The following is an 18904-nucleotide window of genomic DNA, read 5'->3' on the forward strand; positions in this document are numbered from 1 at the left end:
GGCGAAGGCGGGGCGGGGCGCTGGCCGCGCGAGAAGAGGCGGGACGAGGTGGGGGCGGGGCGCTGGCCGCGCGAGAAGACGAGGCGGGGCGAAGGCGGGGCGGGGCGCTGGCCGCGCGAGAAGAAAAGGCGGGGCGAGGCGGGGCGGGGCCGGGCGCAGGCCGTGGGAGAGGAAGGGGTGGGGCGGGGAGGGCGCGCGGCCGTTAGCGGTCCAGCTCCACCAACGGTTGGCGACGCTGCGGTGCCCGCGGCCGCAGGCTCCCTGGGTCGCAGTCCGCGTGACCCGGCCCCCGTTTGCGCGCTCTCCCCCTTCGCCGGCGCAGTCACCGCGCGGGGCGGCCGCCCGTGAGGTAGCTACCACGGCTTGTGACAACGAATAAAGCTTAAAGCTCCGGACAGCAGCGCCCTCGGCAACAGCTGGGCGGGCGGCCCCGGCCGGGAGCGGCGGCCCGTGCGCGACCGTGAGGAGCGAGCGGCGGACGCGATCTCCGGCCCGGCCCCGCACCCGCCGCCCGGCAGGCGCGACATGAGCCTGGCCTGGCGTCCGCGGGATGCTCCTTGAGCCCCTCCTCCGGCTGTTACCTCCGGGGACGGTTGTGGCCACACCGACACGTATTTTCCAAATAAATCATTGTTTTATTCTTGCGGCGGCGGGGCCGAACACGCTACTTTATTTTTAATTTCTTTCCACAAGCCTTTACCCAGCACGCATCCAGTGAAACAGCTCGGTGACCGTTTGAAGGGAGCGTCCGCTCGTAGGAAATCTCTGGACTGAGCAGCTCGTGGGAGCCGGCGTTGGCAGCGCCCCTCCTCGGATGCTCTGAAGACCGCTGCGTCTTGCGTTAACCACCGGTGTGCACAGAACCCCACTCCAGGAACGTCTTGATCCAGCGATGCCAAGAACTGACGTTTCAAGGTTTTCTTTCTGTCGCTAGAGGGCCGGGACTCCCCGCTCCGCCCCTCCCCCCGCCCCGCCCTCGCCTCCCCCCGCCAAAAACAAAAGCAAAGACAAAAAACGACCCGGAGCCGCTCAGCAGCCCCGAAAGTGGATCCCCTAGCTCACGCCCTCCTGAGGCCAAGTGCTTTTGCTGACTAAGAAGCCGCAGCCTTGGTTTTCCGAGCAGCTAGTTAGTGGCCTTGGCCGTTGTGTCCAAGGAGAACAGCGGACAGTCCTGGCAGATGTTCCCGCTCCCCAGCCGGGCTCTGAGGACAAGGGGCGCTGGAGTCTCTCTCCCCGGAGTGACCTGACTCACTCAGCTCTCCTCTGAAGAAACGCAATCCTCCTTCCCCTCTCCCCTGACTAGACACAGTCCTTCATGGCAGTGAATTCTAGGTCTTTTTCAATCGTCCCTTCCCTTCCAGGGATTTCCCTCTTAACTAATGGAACGAAATCTGTGGCCTGCCGACGGTGGTGGGGGGAGAGACGGCAGGGTGTCGTCTCCACCCTGGGACGCTTTACCCGTGGCTCAGATCTAGGCCAAGGTCGGGAGCAGACCGAACCTCAGAGGCCGGCTGAGCCTGGTGACGGGAACCAAGGGGTGATTTGTCAGTGCTCTCTCCTGTCTCCCACTAGAGGGAGCTCTTGCTTCAGGCAGCCGAAATCCCAAGGGCTCCTTTGCCTGGAAAGAGCTGCTTTCTCCAAGCCTTTACTGGGTAGAATTAAGGCGCCTATACTCTGGAGGCAAAATGAGCCTCTTTATCCTGAGTGCCAGCTACCTCATGCATTTAGGGGGCACGAAAAAAACAAAGACCCATTTTAGTCAGGTCAGGCGGTGGTTCCAATTCTTACTCTGCTGAGTAATAGCAGTAACTCTGATCTTGGGCAAGTGCCTCTCTGTGACCTCTCTGGGTGTTAGTCTCCTCACCTTGAAAACGGGGATAGTAATGGTACCTCCTGCACAGGGGTTTTGTGAGTTAACACAGGTAAAATGCCCAGAACGGTTTTGATGGCGATTTAACATTAATTGGCTACTACTAGTGTTGATACTGGGTGAGTCCTTTGTTCTGTCACCTGGGTTGGCAGTTAAAGTACACTGTTACTTTGACCCTGTGGTACCAAATGTAGAATTAAATTGCTGACCAAGCCCTGTTTATATTTACAGCTGGAAGAGCCTGTATTGTCCTCATAATAGTATAGAAGAATTCGAGTTAGGAGAGAGAGGCAGCAGCGAATGAAGACTATAAAAGAAAAGAAGAAGGAACGTCAAAGATTGAGGTAGAGTAGGTGTGACATAAGGGAGTTTGGGAGAAACGGTCCAAAGACCCATGGTATATGCCGCACTTTTTGTTCCTTTTGTGATCTTGAGGGCTGGGGTTGGGTAGTGTGGAAGCACACACCAGTGGTCCCCTGGAAGCTGCCCAGGGCTGACCCCAGTAGCAAAGTGCTGGCTCTGGAGCCTTATGGCCTAGGTTCATATCCGGGCTCTAACACTTGCTGACACTAGGTGACCTGGGACAGGTTACTTCTTTTCTTTATGCCTCAGTTCCCTCACTTGGAAAATGTGCATTAAAATGGCACCCACTTTTTAGAGCCTTCTGTAGATACACTGACCTAATACATGTAAAAAGTCAAGAGTAGTGGCTCACAATAGGAAATTCGCACTCAGTTTTAGTATTTCGTCATGCTCTGTGAACATGGTACTGCCAGAGATTCAGAGTAGGTGGCAAAAGAGACAGTAAAAGAGTAAAAGAGGATTTGCTCTTATATTCATCCAGTCTACCAAGGCAGCACAGCTAATAGGAACAGAGAGATAATTACAATCTCACGTAATTCAAATAACTTTGTGGGTCTCTTTTGTGCTTGCAAAAAATACACAATAAAAAAAGAAACTGATGTCTTAGCCTTTTGATATTTTGGTCCTTTATCAGATCGGTGGAGGCATTTTGAGGGAAATGTTACAAGGTGCGTTGATAGGATCCTCAAAGACTACCTTGTACTTCTTCCTTCTCTTGTATAGAAAATCTGCCAAGACAAGGAGGGTAACCCAAAAGAAGCCATCTTCAGGGCCTGGTAAGAAAGACTGGAGGTTCTATTCAACCGCTGCCTTCTGACCTCAGCAAAGGCCACCTCTGTAGGGCATTAAACTTGCTTCTCTAACTGTCCATCCTACTTAACTTCCTAGAATTCTCTAAGACCCTGAAGAACTCAGCATCCTTGATTTTTAAATGGTTCATCCAGAGTTCAAGAAACAAAGCCCCTTGAGATAAAAGTATATAAAGTGAGCAGCTGCAGCCAACTTCCTCAAATGTGACCAAAATGATACAAAGGCCTAACTGATAACCATGCAACACTTCATCCCAACCTCCTCCTTGTCAAAATGTCCTCTTCCCAACACTCAATCCTCCTTGTACTCCCAAAATGAATTCTTTACATCCTTTCTTCCAGTTTGCCGGCTATGCCTTCGAGAACCTGGGGATCCCGAAAAACTGGGGGAATTTCTTCAGAAAGACAATCTCAGCGTGCATTATTTTTGTCTTGTGAGTATAAGGTCCCCTTTGCTTTGAATGTTTCATGGCTCTTGCTGTACAGTCTGTTCTTTGTTTTTCACCCAGCCTCAGATCCATAGTCCTACTTATTTGTCTTAGTAGCTTTTTTCTTTTTCAAATCTAGTCTTTAAAAAGTAATGTATGTAAATAAATAAATAAATAAATAAATAAATAAATAAATAAATAAAAAGTCATGTATGTACCTGCTATAAAGTCCTGACAGTATAAAGTTATGTACAATAAGTCGCTTCCCAAAACAATCTCTCCCAATCTTTCTCCCTCTCCCCAGAAGCACATGCTATCAACTGTCCTTAGAGCTATTTTTCCTACTGTGCTTTTTAAAATTAGCTATAATTTGCATACTATAAAATGCACCAACTTTAAGCATACAGTTTTATGAGTTTTTATAAGCTCCTATATCATGGGGATGTAACATACATCCTCATGTAAACACTACCCAAATCAAAGTATTTCCATCACCCCAGAAAGTTTCCACCTATACCCTTCCAGTCAGTTGCCTCAGAGATCATCACTGTTCTGCAGTATAAGATTACTTTCACCTCTTCTTATACTTACTTTTACTCTTCATGTAGCAATTGTATTCTTGTGTCTGGCTTCTTTTATTCAATGCAGTGTTTTGGAGATTCATCCATGTTGTTGCATGTATTGGTAGCTTGTGCCTTTTTGTTGCCTAGCAGTATTCTGTTGTATGAATATTTTGTAATTGGCTTATTTATCCATCTGTTGATGGACATTTGAACTGTTTCTCTTTGGGGGCTATTATGAATAAAGTTGCTATAATATTCATGTTGAAGCCTCTTTGTGAACATGCATTTTCACTTCCCTTGGGCAAATGCCTAGGAGTGGATTTATTGGCTGTGTGCTAAACTGTATGTTTAACTTTATGTGAAGTTGCCAAACCACTCTCCAAAGTGGTTGTACCGGTTTACACTCCCACTAGCAATTTATGAGGCTTCCAATTGCACAATATTCTTGCCAGAACTTGATATGGTCAATCTTTTAAATTTTAGCCATTCTATGAGGTCTGTACTGGCATCTTACTTATTATGGTTTTAATTTGTATTTCTCTGTTGACCTAAGATGTTGAGCTTCTTTTTGTGTACTTACTGGCCATTCACATATGTTCTTTTGTGAAGTGTCTGTACAAATATTTTTTCCATTGTAAAAGTAGGGTTATTTTGAATTATTAATTCATAGGAATTTCTTGTATATTCTGGATGCAAATCCTTTTTCAGATATGTGTATTGTTACTATTTTCTCCAAGTCCATGGCATGTCTTTTCATTTTCTTAATGGTATCTTTTGAAGAACAAACGTTTTTGGTTTTGATGAAGTTCGGTTTATCAGTTATTTTATCGTTAGTGCTTTCTGTGTATCTCCCAAGAAATTTTTGTCTACCCATTGAATTACCTTGGTGCCTTTATTGAAATCAATTGATCATATATCTGTGGATTTGGATGATTTATTTATGTCATTGATCTGTGCATCATCCTTACAACAGTACTGCATTGTCTTGATTATTGTGACTTCATAGTGTCTTGAAATTAAGTATTATAAGCTCAATCTTTTTAAAGATTATTTTGGCTATCAGGTCCTTTTCCACATAAATCTTATATTTAGCTTGTCAATTTTTCTTTCTAAAAATGCCTATTTGGGTTGAGATTGAGATTGCATTGAATTTATAGATCAATTTGGAAAGAATTAACAAGTAATATTGAATCTTCAATCCATGGATGTGATGTATTTCCCCATTTATTTGGGTCTCTTAAAATTTGCCTCAGCGATGTGTTATTTATTTTTTTAACTTATTTTTTATTCAACAATTTTTTTAGTGAAGAAATCTTACACATCTTTTATTAAATGAATGCCTAAATATTTTGTGATTTTTATGCTATTTTATATGGTATTTTAAAATTTCAATTCAAGTTTGGATGTTGGTATATATAAATGCAGTTTATTTTGTATGTTGATTTTATATCCTGTAATCTTGTTAACTTCACTTATTAGTTCAATAGTTTTTATTTTTAAACTTTGTGGTAAATGCCTTAGGATTTCCTGGGTACACAATCATGTAGTGTGAATAAAGAGTGTTCTACTTCTTCATTTCCATCTTTCAGTTCTTCTTTTTTCCTTGTTACACTAGCTAGGACTTTCGATCAAGTGTTGAATAATAATTATATGAGTGAACATCCTTGTGTTACTCCCAACGTTGGAGGACAGCATCCAATTTTTCAACATTAAAATATGATGTTAGCTGTAGGCTTTTCATCAGATTAAAGAAGTTTCCTTGTATTTCTAGTTTGCTGAGGATGTCATGAATGTGTGTTGAACTTTGTCAAATACTTTTTCTGCATCTATTGAGATGATCATTTTTCTCCTTTATTTTGTTTATGGGGTTTGTTAGAGCAATTTAATTTTCAGTGTTAAACAAACCTTATGTTTCTGGGATAAGCCCTGCTTGATCATGATCATGATGTATTATCTTTTTTATATGGTGCTAAATTCAATTTGCTAATATTTTGTTTAATTTTACACCTCTACTCTGTGAGAAAGATTGGTCTGTGATTTTCCTCTTCTGTAAGTTCTGTCTGATTTGGGTGTCCGGTCTTGGTTAATCTCAATGCCTTTACAAGCATACACATTTTCAACATAAAAATAAACATACTATACACAGTGTTTTGTATTTTGCTTGTTTTTTACCTCTTGACACTTATGAAGATCTTTCCATATTGATCTAGTTTTTTTCTTTTTAGAGGTTAATTGGTATTCCATGGCATGGGTGTGCCAAAAAGTATTAAAACAAACCACTTTTTTTTTTTAAGATTTCATTTACTTATTCATGAGAGACACACACACAGAGAGAGAGAGAGGCAGAGACACAGTCAGAGGGAGAAGCAGGCTCTACACAGGGAGCCTGATGGGAGACTTGATCCCAGGACTCGATCCCAGGACCTCAGGATCATGCCCTGGGCCGAAGGCAGGCGCTAAACCACTGAGCCACCCAGGGATCCCCAAAACAAACCACTTTTAAAGGACATTTAGATTATTTATAATCTTTCACTATTGATTTTTCTGTTTATAGAAATGATATGTGCTCATTGTAGAAAACAGTAGTACTACTTAGAAGTATAAAGGAAACAGAAATCACTCATATAGTCCCTAAAGCCCTGAGATGATTAGTGTAAAATAGATATGTTTTAAGCCTAGTTGGGAAAACATAGCTATAATCCAAGTGTCTTCAAGTCATCTAACTGTGTAGGGTCACCTTTTCTATATCAAAATAACCCGGGCCCCCATTACACATTACATGTAATCACTGTAGGAAGTCCAGCACCTTCCCCAGTATTTTGGGGAGATTCTTAGGATGGGGCTGAGGTGCTGACATTCTTCCAAAGTACATACACATACATTACAGTTTATGGGTACATGAACAGTTTATCATCCTTTTCCTTAATTTCCCATTCTAGAATCCACTTTGGGGGCTTTTCAGAGATGAAAGACCCTGGGTGGCTCAGTCGGTTAAACAGCTGCCTTTGGCTCAGGTCATGGTCCAGGGGTCCTGGGATGCAGTCCTGAATTGGACTTCCTGTTCAGCCGGGAATCTGCTTCCCCCCCCTCCCTCTGCCCCTCTCCCGGCTCATTTTCTCTCTCTTTCTCAGAAAAACCAATCTTTTGGGCAGCCCCGGTGGCTCAGCAGTTTGGCACCGCCTTCGGTCCCGGGCATGATCCTGGAGACCAGGGATCGAGTCCCACATCTGGCTCCCTGCATGGAGCCTGCTTCTCCCTCTGCCTGTGTCTCTGCCTCTCAGTCTCTCTCTCTCTCTCTCTCTCTTTCTGTCTCTCATGAGTAAATAAAATCTTTTTAAAAAATCTTTTAAAAAAATAAGAGAAATCTTTAAAATTGTGTTTTTAAAGAAAAGTTCAATTCCTCCCCTTTTCCAATAGGGCAGGATGACTATAGTTAAGTGGCTTGTTTTTATTTGGGAAGAGAGAGAGGGAGAGAGCAAGAAATCACAGGCACATGGTGGGGGAGGGGCTGTGCTGAGCATGGGGCCCAATGTGGGTTGTTCTTGATCTCACAACCCTGAGATCAAGGCCTGAGCCAAAACTGAGAGTCAGACACCTAACCAACTGTGCCACCCAGACAGCCCTAGTCAGGAGATTTTAAAGCCCTGTTTCCCTTCCTGTAGAGAATATACTATGAGAAGAGTATTTGTGTTGTACTAAGGGGTAGTATAGTGAGTGGGGTAAGATTATGGGTTCTGTGGGCTTGAATGTGAATGCCAGCTCTGCTGCCTCCTTGCTGTGTGACTGCAACCGTGTCACTTACCATCCTAGGCCTCAGTGGGCTCCTCTGTAAGATGAGGATCCAAATAGCATCTGTATCACAGGGTTGTAGTGGACATAAAATAATAATTCAATATACAGGGACTGTTTCCCCAAAGGGCTCAGCACACAAAATCAATCCTCAGTAAATGAGAGGCAGTGTAACACAGAGGTATGTAAGAGCCCAGGTTCTGGAGTCCTTTGACTTTGAGCAAGTCACATAATCCTCCTATAAAATGAAGATATTGATAGTATCTACCTCTCGAGGTTGTTATGAGGATTAAATGAGTCAATATTTGAAAAGCACTCGGAGCACAGTTGATGTTGTATAAGCCTTTGCTAAGTAAATTACCCTGTAAATGTATATATCCCACCAAGCTCTACTTCCTAGCTCAACACTGTCATCCTCCTCACCCCACTGCACTGTTTCACTGATCATCAATGTTGACAGCCTGGTTCTACTGCTCCCCCAGATCCTATCTAGCAAGCTGCCTCAGAGGGGCCAGTCCAACAGAGGTTTCCATGGATTCCTGCCTGAAGACATCAAAAAGGAGGCAGCCCGGGCTTCTAGGAAGGTTAGAATCCTAGAATCCTATGGGTGCCTTCGGGTAGGCTTCTTCTCATACCTCCCTGAACACCACCTCTGTTTCTGTTCTTTTCCCTAGCCGCTGGTTCAGAAGTCAAAGGGCCCTTGGATTTCCCAACTGGTCCTTAAGATGCATACTTCTCTGGGATGTGGTATCCTAAGTTAGAAGAGGGAGCAACATCCTGGGGGAAAGAAATAACTTAGTGTTGCTTGAAACTCAGCTTTAAGGTGCCCCCAGAGTTTTCAGGTCAACTGAGGAAAGGAAATGCTTATTGCTTCATAGAGTTTTCATTCCATAGAATGATGTGCCACAGAATGTCTGTGTCTTTCTTGGGGCCCTGAGCACTGCCTGGGATCTCATTTGCAGATCTGCTTTGTGTGCAAGAAAAAGGGAGCTGCCATCAACTGCCAGAAGGATCAATGCGTCAGAAACTTCCATCTTCCTTGTGGCCAAGAAAGGGGTTGCCTTTCGCAATTTTTTGGAGAGTATAAGTGAGTGATGAGGGGGAAAAGTTGGGCTGGCCTTTTGCATGTTGCTCGTAATTAGCCAGTAATGAAATCAGAGTCCGGTTCTCACAGGCCTGTTTTGATTCACTGGCGAATCTGTCCTACCATTCAATAATGAGAAACAATGTCTTGACTTGGCGATTTCACAGGGGTTACTTCTTGCTTCCCATCCCCTTCTTAAATTACAAACAGCTGCTGTTCTTAGACAGCTGCTCAGAGCTAAGTGGGGCTTTCAGGAACAGGAGTCTGTGGAGATAGTCCTGGGAGTTTTCCTCAGTGGAGGAACAGCTGTGAGAAGGCATGTGGCTGTTCCCCTGCTCCTCCTCCTCCCCATGAGTGTAGAAGTTCACTGGGCCTCGGCCTGGGTGGTTGCCCCTCCTAGGCCGGGCAGCTAGAAGACTGCATCAGTGACAAACCAGAAATCAAGTCTGTTTGCTCTTCCTCAGATCATTTTGTGGAAAACACCGCCCAACACAGGACATCCAACGGGGGAAGGCAGGGGAGGAAAGCTGTGTCTTGTGTTGTGAAGACTTATCCCAAGCAAGTGTTGAAAACATCCAGAGTCCATGTTGTAGTCAAACTATCTACCACCGCAAGTGCATACAGGTGGGGCTTTCTCTGCCCTGGGGACCTTCCACATTTTCCCTAGATCACTCTGGGAATGCTCAGGCCATCTTGGCTTCTGTGTTCCATCCTGGAAGCCTGTATGTAGGGCTGTTTCCAAGCAGTCAGAGGAAATTCAGCCCAGTCTCTGGTCACCCTTCTTGACCTGTAAGACCTCATCCATGATAATGTTCAGATTGAGCAAAATCCTCAGGATGGCAAGAGCAAGCAAGTTTGAGTGAGTCAAGCAACCTCAAAATCAGCCTTGCTTTCTGGGATAGAAGGAAAGGCAACCTTTCAGCACTATAAGCCCCACAACCAGAGATGATATCTGAGGTACTCCTGGGTACTCTCTTGAATTGAGCTTTGTCTCTGGTCTAATGCCTGGATTGCACCCCTCCCATTAGCCTACCCATAGCCCTTGTATGGAAATCCCCAATCAAGCTCTCTTAGCAACATTGTTTTGTGGGATGAGGGTTGGGGTGGAGAGGTGATCAAAGATGGTATTTATAAACACAACGCTCTTCCGTGTTTCTCTTACAGAAATATGCTCACACATCAGCAAAACATTTCTTCAAATGTCCACAGTGTAACAATCGAGAAGAGTTTCCTCAAGAAATGCTAAGAATGGGAATTCATATTCCAGACAGGTAGTGGAAACTCTAAGGCAGGAATTGAGCCAGGGAGTGGGTTCCCTAGATTTCTAGAGAGGAGGTGAGTGTGAGGTTAATTCAAAGAATGAAGAAGCAGCCCAGGCATTGATATATGATAAAGAGGAAAGGAGTGGAGGGAGGGCCTGTCAGTTATTAAAAGAAAAGGAGGGGGGAAATGTAGGAATAGGGGTGGACATGTTCCTTAAAAGGGTACTTGGGGATCAGAATTCCCTGGGGGTTGGTTCTTGAGTTCCACTGTGAAACTAATGAATCCCCATGTTCTACTCATCCTATTTCAGCCCTCCCAGCTGCCGGGCCACTCAGCCCATCTTGTTTACAGTATTCGGGCAGCCTGTTGCACTCTTTTGCTGTGCTAGCTTGAGTTCTTTCTAGTTCCTCCCAGGTAGACAATGGTTTCACCACCAATCATGTGCCTCTTACGGTTTCTTCTCCCGCTGCAGAGATGCTGCCTGGGAACTCGAGCCAGGGGCTTTCTCGGAGTTGTATCAGCGCTATCAACACTGTGATGCCCCCATCTGTCTGTATGAACAAGGCAGAGACAGCTTTGAGGAAGAAGGGTAGGGAAAGGCTCCTGGCTAGAATGATCACTCATTAGTGCCCATCTTAGACTTAGACCTTGGCACAGTGATCAAGAGCAAGCAACTCACTCTTGTCTGCAGACCTCAAGGTGACCTGAGGTTCCATTCTTGACTAGCCGGAGACTCACTTGTGCACAAGTGGACAGGTTCCTTCAGGGTTTGCTCCTCCCCTGTGCCCAGGGGAGCAACCCTCAGGTTCAGTTCCTTTCCAAATCCACCTTTTGAGTATGTATGCCTTAGTGCTGGGTCCAGGGATTGGCACTTAGCCACAATGGGTCATGGGTAAAATGTATAGTGAAAATTGCCTGGGAAGCCCTCAGCAAGGGCCTGGCCTGTAGCAAACATTGTGAGAACAGTAGTCAGTGTAATATTTGTCCCCACAACCTTCCCTTGGCTCTTCCTGCAGGAGGTGGCGCCTCATTCTGTGTGCTACATGTGGATCCCATGGAACCCATAGGGACTGCTCCTCTCTTAGATCCAACAGTAAGAAATGGGAGTGTGAGGAGTGTGCACCTTCTGCTGAAGCCACAGGTGAGTCTGGAGGGGAGTCTGGTCTAAGAGCTTGGGTGGGGATTTGTGGTCCTGGGAAAGAAGGGTCTGCCACCAGATGGGGACTTTGAGGTGGAGCCTTTAGTTCAGGAAGGAAAGTGGCTGGAGAGAGGCTCAAGGGTCTGCTCCTGGAGAGAGGGAGGACTGAGTCTTCCTCTCCACCTTTCTTTCACCACAGACTATACACCAGAAAACTCAGGTGACATCCCTTGTTGCAGCAGCACCTTCCACTCTGGGAGGCATTTCTGCAGAGACACCAGCCTGGAAGAGAATCCAGGCCCTTCTTGGACTAATTGGCCAGGACCTTCCTTATTAGAAAAGCCAGAGTCCTCTGGTGGCAGGAGGAGCCACTCCTGGCGGTCCAAGGGTGTCAAAATCACTAAGAGCTGCAAAAAATCCAAGTAACAGCTTCCGAGTAGTCGCTGCCAAGTACATTTGGGTATGAAGCTGTGCTCCTCCACCGGGTTTAGGGGAGGAAGCCCTTTGGGACTGTGAGACAAGGAAAGAGGGCCAGCAGTGAGAGTATGAAGCAAGGAAAGAGAAGTCCCAGGGGGAGTGTGAGGACAGAGCAGAGTCCAGATGCCAAGCTTGGAGGGTGTTAGTGGTTATGAGAGTGCCTCTGCTCTTTCTACCTGATCCCCAAGGGCCTTCTTCTCTTCTCCCACCCTAATCTGCTTCTCATATGCCTCTTCTTACTTCACCCGCGTTTATTATTATGCAAATAAAGGTTTTTCTCTCCATTGGTGTCTCCTTATAAATTCACTCTGGGATTTATCTAGCATACTGAGGAACCTGGAGGATAGAGTGAGGAAATAGAAAATGTACCCTTCTAATCCATAAAATTCAGTGAATAAGTGCAGAATTTTCTACTACAAACATAGACATGTTGCTTTGGAGGGAAGCAGTTTGCAGGGAAATTAACTTCATGGGCAGGGACTTATGTGTCATCTGCCCATAAAGAGATTTCATCATTGCACAAATAAACACAGGCTCTCATCAGGGAGGGGAGCCAGCAAAGGAGGCCACACTGGGCTGAGAATGGGCCACTATTGCAAGACTTGGGGCCCTGGACTCAAACAGGGCAGGAACTGCCATGCTCCCATTGAGTGGAAGGACTCTGTTCACTGCAGGCAGTGCGGTCTGCAGCATACCTCCACTCAAAACCTCACTGCCTCGTGGCTCGGGCATTTCCGTCTTGGGTAAGGGAACCATGCCGGGACAATTGCATTAGGCAAGGCAGCTGGGATGGGAATCTGGCAGAAGGTCTTGGGAGAAATTGAATGGAACCTATCTCACATTTGTTTGTTTTTAATGATTTTGTGGGATTTAGGTTAGTGGGGGAAACTCAGGACTATTGCCAGATACTCAGTTCTCAGGGTTTCACAGAGTCATTGTCACCAATGGTGGAGGACAGGGTTCTTGGTTCAAATGTTGCTGTCCCCTGGAGACTTCCATCCTTAGTGTTTACAGTGATCACTTTTAGATTTGATGAGATTCACTTGGAATCACATGGGCTGTGGAGTGGAGTTATTTGTTATTTTTTTGTTATTGTCAAAGTTTGTAGGCAAAGTAATACAGAAGTTTAAAAAGTGTTAAGAAGTACTTAAAGGATTATAATGAAAAACAGTCTCTTGACTTATTTTTCCCTACTGTCAATCCCACTCCCTAAAGGCAACTACTTTCCATTATTTTAGCCAATTCTTGAGTCATTGGTCTTAGATGTTACTGATTTCCTATTATGTCACATAAAGATCTTGCTCCTTTAAAACCTTCCCATTTTCATTCTCTTCATCTTTTGTAATCGTGTCCCTTTTTGTTGAATTAACCTTTAGTGTTTACATTAGTAACCTTCAGTTTACTTGCTGTGAGCATGTAAATGCCATATACCTTTCAACCAAGTAGTGAACTAGGATTATTTTTCCTCTCCTATACATCGTTTTTTTTCCTGAAATGAATACCTATCTCTTTTGCATTTACTCAATTTGCTAGGTATCTATGGGTAATTCTTCCCAAATGTTCCACATGACAGTTGCCTCAAAATACAATGCCTCATAGGCCAAATATCAGATCACTGTTAGTTGCACTTCTTTTCTGAAAGACCTGCCTCCTATAGCCTACTCCTGAGCTGGCTTCTTATTGGGCCTACTACACAGCTAATGCCCTAGGGCTGCCCACGACTATGCCTTTTTTCTTCTTTTCCTCTCCTATGATTTTGATGACTCAGTGCTGTGCTTCCTAACCTGCGTTTCCAGGGACACCTTATCAGAGCTCTGCAAGTGACAAAGTTTTCAAATTGTGCATTTTCATTTCAAAAACAAATATTTTACCTATCCTAAAAACTCAACTCTTTTTTTTTAAAGACTCAACTCTTATAGTGATAATTCACAGCTGCAAGACACTCCCAGATTAAGACTTCAATTTCTTAATCTAGAATTTCTATAATTTGGGTTACCAGGCATATTCTCAGAGATTTGGAGTAGCATCTTTCCCTTTAAGAGAATCCACTTGGAGGGGCACCAGTCGGTTAAGCATCTGCTTTTGAGGGGTGGGTCATGATCTCGGGGGTCCTAGGATCACCCCACACTGGTCTCCCTGCTCAGCAGGGAGTCTGCTGCTCCCTCTGCACCCCATCCCCTCAGCTTGTGTGTGCTCACTTGGGCACCTCTCTCTCTCTCTCGCTCTCTCAAATAAATCTTTCAAAACAAAAAGAATCCACTTGGGGACTACTCAAGTGTGACAGACACCATCTTAACTGAAAGTAGTGGTCTTCTAACAGGGTCTTCTGGACTCCAGCTGCAGTGAGTGGGAGGTACAGCTTGGGATGGGTTTGGGGGTTAGGGGATGCCTTTGTCCTCCAGAGATTCAGCTGCCTGATCTTTGGGTATAGTTGGCCTTATGGATACCTAGCAGAGTGTGCATATGTGTGTACACACACATACATACACACACACACTCCCCCTTTTAACCATTTCTTTATACCTGTACTCTTCATTGATTTTAATAGCTGCCAGGGAAAGTCGCCAACTTTGAAATATTCTGTTCTTCACCTAATCGATCATTCTCTGCTAAATAATGGGGCTCTTTTTCCATACATGTACTTTTAATTTAGGATAGTTTTAGATTTACATAAAATTGAGAAGATAGTACAGGGAGCTCATATATCCCAAACCCAGTTTCCCCTATTAATACCATCATACATTAATATGGTACATTTGTCACATTTAATGGACCAATACATTATTATCAACTAAAACCCAAAGTTCATTTAGATTTCCTTAGTTTTCACCCAATAGCTCTTTTCTTTTCTAGGATCCCTTCAGGAGACCACATTGCACTGAGCCATCCTGTGTTCTTAGGTTCCTCTTGGCTGTAACAGTTTGCCAGATTTTCCTTGTTTTTAATGACCTTGACAGTCTGAGGAGTACTGGTCAGGTATTTTGAGAGTCCTCAGTTGGGATCTGTCTGATGTTTTTCTCACAATTAGACTAGGATTATAGGCCTGAGGGAGGGAGACCACACAGGTAAAGTGCTATTATCATGTCATATCCAAGTTATAAACTATCAACACGTCTTTCACTGTTGATAGTGACTGTGATCATCTGGTGAGGAGTGTTTGTCAGGTTTCTCCAGCATAAAGTTAACTTCTTTTCCCCACTTTCTAGACTGCCTTTTGGAAGGAAGTTACTCTGTGTAGCCCACAATAAGTGGGGATTTATGCCCCCTCTCTCCTTGAGGTCAGAATATCTACATTATTTGGAATTCTTCTGCATGGAAAACTTACCTATTCTCTCCCACTTATTTATTCGGTCGTTTGTTTATGTCAGTCTAGACTTAGGGATGTACATAGTGTAACCCAATACTGCTTGATTTATTTTGTTGCTCAAATTCTCAAATTATTCCAGCTCTGGCCATTGAGAACTCCTGTGTCCTTTTCACATACCCCTTTTATTGCATGTTTTGTTATTTTGTTTTGGGTTTTTTTAAAGATTTTATTTATTCATGAGAGAGAGACAAGCAGAGGGAGAAGCAGGCTCCATGCAGGGAGCCCGACGTGGGACTCGATCCCAGGTCTCCAGGATCACAACCTGGGCTGAAGTCGGTGCTAAACCGCTGAGCCACCCGGGCTGCCCGAGTTTTTTTGTTTTGTTTTGTTTTGTTTTGTTTTGTTTTGAGGACTACTTTACCTTCTGGCACTTCAAGATCTCCAGTTCCCTCTTATAGGATTTAAATCTATATTTTCATAAATGATCCATCTAATAGAATTAATTACTGCTTTATTACTTAGGGCCTAGAACAAATAGTTCACCTGGGGAGAGTTGAAATAGATGTTAAATAAGAATTCTCCAAAACACCTTCTCTAATTCTTACCTTTGTAGGAACCATAAACTAGGGCCAGAAATTCCAGAATCTCCATCACCCCCTTTATCCTCAACCACCCTCTTTCTCGTCAATTTGACTATTTTATAAATGTTTGCCTTTTTTGCCATCCCTTTGCCAGTGCTCAGCTTGGTCACCTGTGCTTCAGAGGACTGTAGTGAAAGCCTTCTCTGCATGTTTTCCTATGTCCACTTGCTTTACTGATAAATCCACCCTTTTCCCTTCTGCTAATTACCATAAACATCTGCTAGCTCTTTACTTAGGATGGCTCTGCTGAGATTAACATCTAAGGTCTTCTACAAATATGGCCTTACTTAGCAGCATCTCCCTGGACACTCCACCCACAGGCACTCTGCCCTGGCTATCCTGGAACACTGGGCCCTGAGCATGAGGTTTGCAGTATGGAGAGCCATAACCTCTGTCCTCAGCCTGTTGAACCTAGCATAAGGGCCATTTCTTCACTTGCACTGGTCTCTGCTTCTACTCCTATTAGAGCTGGCATCATTCTCCACCTGGCCCTACAGTTGTGTAAATTATCTCTCATTAGATTGGAAGCCCCTTAAAGGCAGGGATCTGTTTGTCTTTTTAACCTTTTTTCCGCCCATGATGTGTGGCTCCAGACCCCACATTCAGAGGCAGTTTGATATCTACTGAATTGACAGAAGTGCTTATACCTTATATTCATGAACCTGTTGTTTTACTGTCAAACAACAGAGGGCACTGTTAGCATTTTGAGGAAGAAGATTCTAACCCTTTAGAGCTGGAAGGTTGAGAAAGGCTATTTATGAAACCTTGCTTCTATTTTGGGATTGCATAGGACTTACTGCTCTTCACTTGTTCTAAACACATCCATTTGTGTTTATTCATGAGGTATGCTGGTATTGGGTTTAGAGATTAGTATGAAAGTTATTATTATTATTATTATTATTTTAGTATGAAAGTTATTAATGACACTTCCATCACAGGTCAAATCCTCAGTCAGGTCTGCCTTCATGGTCCAGACCCAAAGTGATCCTCATAATTCCAGCTGCCCTCCTCCTACCCTCAAAAATGAGGACTGCCAGTTCCAAGAGAAATGGGTGATACAGTTCTGTTCTTCTGCCCCACTCTCCTCACACACACACACACACACACACACACACACACACACACACACATTAAGGCCTCTAGTTAGTGACATCAAAGGCTCTAACCTGTGGACCAGACAGGAGGTTGCTATGAGAAATAGCGTTTCCATTGGCCCTGCCCTGAGGGACACTTTGTTAACTCCTATGTGCTCCCAGGCTAGCTGGAGGTACGTTGCAACTACATGGGAGTCCCCAGGTATGAAAAGTCTCCCTAGTAACTAAGCTAGGAAGCCCCATTCCAGAGGCGTCTACTATTCGGAAGGGTCTCATGCCTTCTACATTTTTTTCCCAAAAAGCAATGTGGCAACTGGAGGTCATAAACCAAAAACTTGCTTTTTTTTAGGAAAACAAAAAACAAAAACTTTGTTCTAGCTTCTCTGTAGCAAACCACCTCTAGCATGTGCAACAGCGAAGCAGTGCAATATAGCTAGAGGCCCGGAAGAAAGGAGAGGCCTGGGGCTCCTCCCTGTTGTCTTTGGTGTAAACTTGTTCCTTGACCCTGCCCTGCAAGCACCTCTGATAAACAGGAAGGCATCCACGCCATCAATGTCCATCCCCCTCAGAGCATCTGAGACCTGTCTAGGCCATCAAAGCCATCCCCAGACCCCAGGAGTATTCTAAAGGGGACTCCAGACTCACCAAAAACAATTCCCCATTGTGTTCCCCCCTCCTTGGAAATCAGGGATCTGTAAACAGGCCCTTACATTTAGACAGGTCCTGCCCTGTCTTTGTGCTGGTGTGTTTTTTCTTCCCTAAACAATGTCCTTTCCAGCAGGGCCAGCCTGTTCACACCATTGTCCGAGACCCTTGGACTACAGGAAACAGTACCAGATTCTTATCAGCTGGGGGTGGGGGGCAGCGTGAACAGATGAGGTCATGTCCATAAAGCAAGCTGCTGGTTTGCCATATCATTCTTCTGTACCTTTATCTGTGAAAGCAGAGCCCCCCTTGTCCTCCTAACAGTCCCATATGGGCTTTGAGTGCCCTACTACTAGAGTCCTTTCCATTTGATGGCAGACCCCTAGACTCTGCTGCAGGCCTCTGTTAATTTATTTTGGAATCCTTGACAGCCCACAACAGTCCCCTTTTCCTGGTCTTCCCTCTCTGCGCAGTGGGATGCTTAGGAAAGTAAAACACACCCCATTGGGATGGATTAGGGTCCACTCCAGTCATCTTCCTTCCTGGGGGAAAGAGGTCAAGACTGGTCACCTGAGTCTGCCTCAGCAGAGTCCCTAAGTATAAGCTACTAGCTGACTGCCAAGGTCCGGGTGAGGATAGGAGCAGGTGGGCCTCATAGGAGGCCCTCCTAGAGTCTGTGGAGCATTTCCCATCCTCGGTGGAGAATGATCTTTTAAAAGGCTGCATTGAGGAACCAGGAGTTTCCTTAGTGAAAATCCAGCAGGGAAAGTGAAAGGCTTCATTAGGACAAGGCCTCTAGGGAACGGGGCCAGTAGCCGTACCCACAGCAAGGGTAGGCAGGGGCAGGGCAGTGGGAAGTGGGCACAGAGCCATAGCTGCTGTTGCCTCATCTGTTCACCAGGGTGGGTGGGTGAGTCCGGAAGAGGAACCAGGGCAGGGGCCCCACAATCCTTAAGCTCCTAGTCAGATATTGTATGAAACCTAGCCCCACCCATTCACTCTCTCCCTACACCAAGTCCAAGTTTGTAGTCTTAGAAAACCTTGGGGATTTGACCTTGTGTGGGCTGAACCTTCTTGGGAGAGATCCTGAGAATCAGCACTTGGGGAAGGCTGGGGTGGCTACCTAACTAGGAATGGAAATCAGGCTGTTTCTGAGCAATTGCCTCCTAGTTCTAAGAAGGAGATGTGGCTGGCTGGAGAAGCCTCAGTGCTGTGGACTGGCAGAGGCATGTGAGTGAGGTCCCTATCCAGCACCCCCACTCCCATCAGCGCTATATCTGCACCTGGGGCCCCTGACAGCCCATGGAGAGGACAGCTGGGCTCCTGATGGCTGCTGCCTGCCCCTTCCTCCAATTGGGGGATTCAAAGTCTGCCTAGAAACTGACCTGGGCTTAGCTGAGTGCAAGGAGGCCATTTGAGAAAGTGAAAAGGGC

At 45.3% G+C, this 18904-nt stretch overlaps 1 protein-coding gene across 7 annotated transcripts; it reads left to right on the forward strand.

Annotated features, from left to right (window-relative positions):
* Nucleotides 1-203: 203 nt before the first annotated feature.
* PHF7 (PHD finger protein 7) lies at nt 204-12068 on the forward strand. Of its 7 annotated transcripts, none has more exons than XM_041760353.1 (11): nt 204-1332; nt 2102-2214; nt 2957-3009; nt 3385-3476; nt 8305-8406; nt 8785-8909; nt 9371-9530; nt 10071-10177; nt 10642-10758; nt 11186-11310; nt 11507-12068. In XM_041760353.1, exons 2-11 carry the CDS (start codon nt 2171-2173, stop codon nt 11731-11733), a joined length of 1152 nt encoding a protein of 383 aa, XP_041616287.1. In that variant the 5' UTR covers nt 204-1332; nt 2102-2170; the 3' UTR covers nt 11734-12068. The 7 variants fall into 7 exon arrangements, with proteins under 7 accessions (XP_041616287.1, XP_041616286.1, XP_041616285.1 ...); XM_041760352.1 differs by having other exon boundaries at nt 204-915; XM_041760351.1 differs by having other exon boundaries at nt 204-2214.
* Nucleotides 12069-18904: the final 6836 nt, after the last annotated feature.

Source organism: Vulpes lagopus, chromosome 7, assembly GCF_018345385.1.
Source record: "Vulpes lagopus strain Blue_001 chromosome 7, ASM1834538v1, whole genome shotgun sequence".
In the NCBI taxonomy this organism is placed as follows: domain Eukaryota; kingdom Metazoa; phylum Chordata; class Mammalia; order Carnivora; family Canidae; genus Vulpes; species Vulpes lagopus.

Excerpts from the sequence above, each read along its gene's own strand:
- PHF7 (XM_041760350.1), top strand. The coding sequence starts at position 2,892 with ATGTTACAAGGTGCGTTGATAGGATCCTCAAAGACTACCTTGTACTTC. Across the intron at positions 9,531-10,070 it reads ACCACCGCAAGTGCATACAG|AAATATGCTCACACATCAGC; the intron begins GTGGGGCTTTCT and ends TTTCTCTTACAG. Across the intron at positions 10,178-10,641 it reads GGAATTCATATTCCAGACAG|AGATGCTGCCTGGGAACTCG; the intron begins GTAGTGGAAACT and ends CTCCCGCTGCAG.